This window comes from Corticium candelabrum, chromosome 15 (genome assembly GCF_963422355.1).
Source record: "Corticium candelabrum chromosome 15, ooCorCand1.1, whole genome shotgun sequence".
Classification (NCBI taxonomy): Eukaryota; Metazoa; Porifera; class Homoscleromorpha; order Homosclerophorida; family Plakinidae; genus Corticium; species Corticium candelabrum.
Window position 1 is genome coordinate 1,667,094 of NC_085099.1, and position 2,500 is coordinate 1,669,593.

Genomic DNA, 2,500 nt, shown 5'->3' on the forward strand with positions numbered 1-2,500 from the left:
ATATTCATACGTGTACGATGTCATATACAGAAGTAGACTAAGTCACTTACTTTACATTCCTCATAAGCAAGAATCCACACGTTTGAGTCAATAAGGCCTAACAGCAAACAAACAACTCATACGGTATGGTCTGATGATTAGTTTTTGACATTAAAAGTATGATGCATATCTGGGCCCTTACTGCAGGTCTAATAATCAATTAGCCTATACTACACCAATGTTTTTGTTCGTAGACATACTGGTTGGTAATTGGTTTGTCTGCTGAGATTGTGAGAGTTCATTCTCAATATAGCGTTGAGTCCATGAATAGTTTGTTGCACGTTCTTTGCAGTGACTTGACTGTCCAGACAGATGACAGTTAGTCTACTTACTGATGTGGATAAGTTGACTGTAAGTCTGTCTGTCAATATTGTATGTCTTTCCATCTGTGTGTGTGTGTGTGTGTGTGTGTGTGTGTGTGTGTGTGTGTGCGTGTGTGTGTGTGTGTGTGTGTGTGTGTGTGTGCGTGTATTCATCATTTTTCTGTCTGTCTGTCTGTCTGTCTGTATGTATGTATGTATGTATGTATGTATGTCCATCTGTCTGCTACTAAACTGAATATTGTTATAGTAAAAAGTTTTACATGTATGAATAAAAAGTACCTGTACAGACATCAGACGTCACATTGACAGCTGCATATGTAGCCTCTGAAATAAACTCCTGACTGTACATATACTAAAATAGAAGAAACATGTAACTCAGAAGCAGCAGCATATAGCTGCCCTTTCAAGTTAAAAAACCTCTCCATATGAATGATACTGTACAGCGGGAACAACGAGACCATCGCCAATACCTGAAACAAAACATAAAGTACACAAGCTCACACAAACATACAAGCAGACAAACAGATAAACAAACACACACACACACACACATATATATATATATATATGTATGCATGTATTGATATATATATATATATATATATATATATATTTTTTTTTTTTTTATATTATATATATATTGTTTATAACCGCCCAATGGACGGAACAGGATATATTGTTTATAACCGCCCAATGATATATATATATATCAAATACATCAATAGTCCCATTTCAATGCTACACGAGTGCCTTACCAATTCCTCTTAGATTTCGAGCTGCAATTGAGTTGCTCTTGAGTATCACTGCCACTGTTGCGGGTATATAATGTCCAGCTTCATAACAAATTCAAAACATATAATAATGCTATGCCACTAGTAGACAACCAATGACTCTCATCAGGGGCGTAGCATGATCTCTAGAAATGAGGGGCTAAACTTATCATAATACGGGCACGCCCACTTATATAGACACGCCCACTTTTGGCTTCTAATCGACTGATACAGTAGAATCAGTGGTACATCTAGACTGGACTAAAGGGCGGTGTATATACTATATACAGTATGGGTCCTCACACGTATTTACTGTCCACAATTTTTATGACCACGCCTACAGATGATGGGGCTATACCCCGGTCTAGCCCATGCAACGCTACGCCCCCGCTCTCATACTTACCATAACTCTCTCCAAAGATGTACAAATCATGTTGATTGTATTCGGGGAATTTCTCGTAAAATAAATTCATAAACGTCAGCAGATCAGATGCAACCTCTTTCTCATTGAAAACGTAGAGATGCTGTAGACAACAAAGATGTGTCCAACTTCCACTGCAATATATAACTAGATACTAACTGAATGAGTGACATATGAGAATCCAGATCCAACAGGTTGGTCAATGTAAAGAAGATTGGCATGAGAATTCCAACCTGAAACAAACACAAAGTATAATAGATAAGAAGAACACGACTGACAAACACAGACAAACACACAGACAAGGCAAACCAATAAACATACAAATAAAATCACAAACAAACAAACAAGCAAACACAACTGATGGACAGACAGAAACAGACATGCAGAAACCAAAGCCACAGTCACACAAGCATACAACAACAACAACAAAACAACAACAAAACAACAACAACAAACAACAACAAAACAACAAAACAACAAAACAACAACAAAACAACAACAATAAAACAACAACAAAACAACAACAAAACAACAACAAAACAACAACAAAACAACAACAAAACAACAACAATAAAACAACAAAACAACAAAACAACAAAACAACAAGAAACAACAAAACAACAAGGAAACAACAAAACAACAAAACAACAACAAAACAACAAAACAACAAAACAGCAAAACAACAACAACACATTGATTACCATAAGGGTTATACACTGGTTCCTTGGTTTTGTTATTGATTAGGAAAGGTCCATTCTCATTGAACAAGGCCAACATGCTAGAACATCCGGGTCCTCCACTCAACCATACAACCAGAGGATCCTTTTGAGGATCTCCACGACTTCCGATCAGCCAATAAAACAGATTTCCACCATGAGTTTCATTAACCTTACGCAATGGCAAAAACACGGAAGTTGCAACGAAACCAACGTCCAAGTTGCAACATG

At 37.0% G+C, this 2,500-nt stretch overlaps 1 protein-coding gene across 2 annotated transcripts in view; it reads right to left on the bottom strand.

The window, feature by feature from the left end:
- Window positions 1-2,500, bottom strand: part of LOC134191176 (uncharacterized) — a 7,816-nt gene that overhangs the window by 5,158 nt on the left and 158 nt on the right. Inside the window, exons 2-8 of one of the 2 annotated variants that reach the window (XM_062659758.1) lie at window positions 2,255-2,441; window positions 1,713-1,786; window positions 1,536-1,656; window positions 1,118-1,195; window positions 780-832; window positions 642-714; window positions 51-97 (exon numbers count right to left, since the gene is read on the bottom strand). In XM_062659758.1, the coding sequence (XP_062515742.1) occupies window positions 51-97; window positions 642-714; window positions 780-832; window positions 1,118-1,195; window positions 1,536-1,656; window positions 1,713-1,786; window positions 2,255-2,441 (633 nt within the window). The remainder of the gene's footprint in view (window positions 1-50; window positions 98-641; window positions 715-779; window positions 833-1,117; window positions 1,196-1,535; window positions 1,657-1,712; window positions 1,787-2,254; window positions 2,442-2,500) is intronic. The other variant, XM_062659759.1, reaches the window with a different exon arrangement.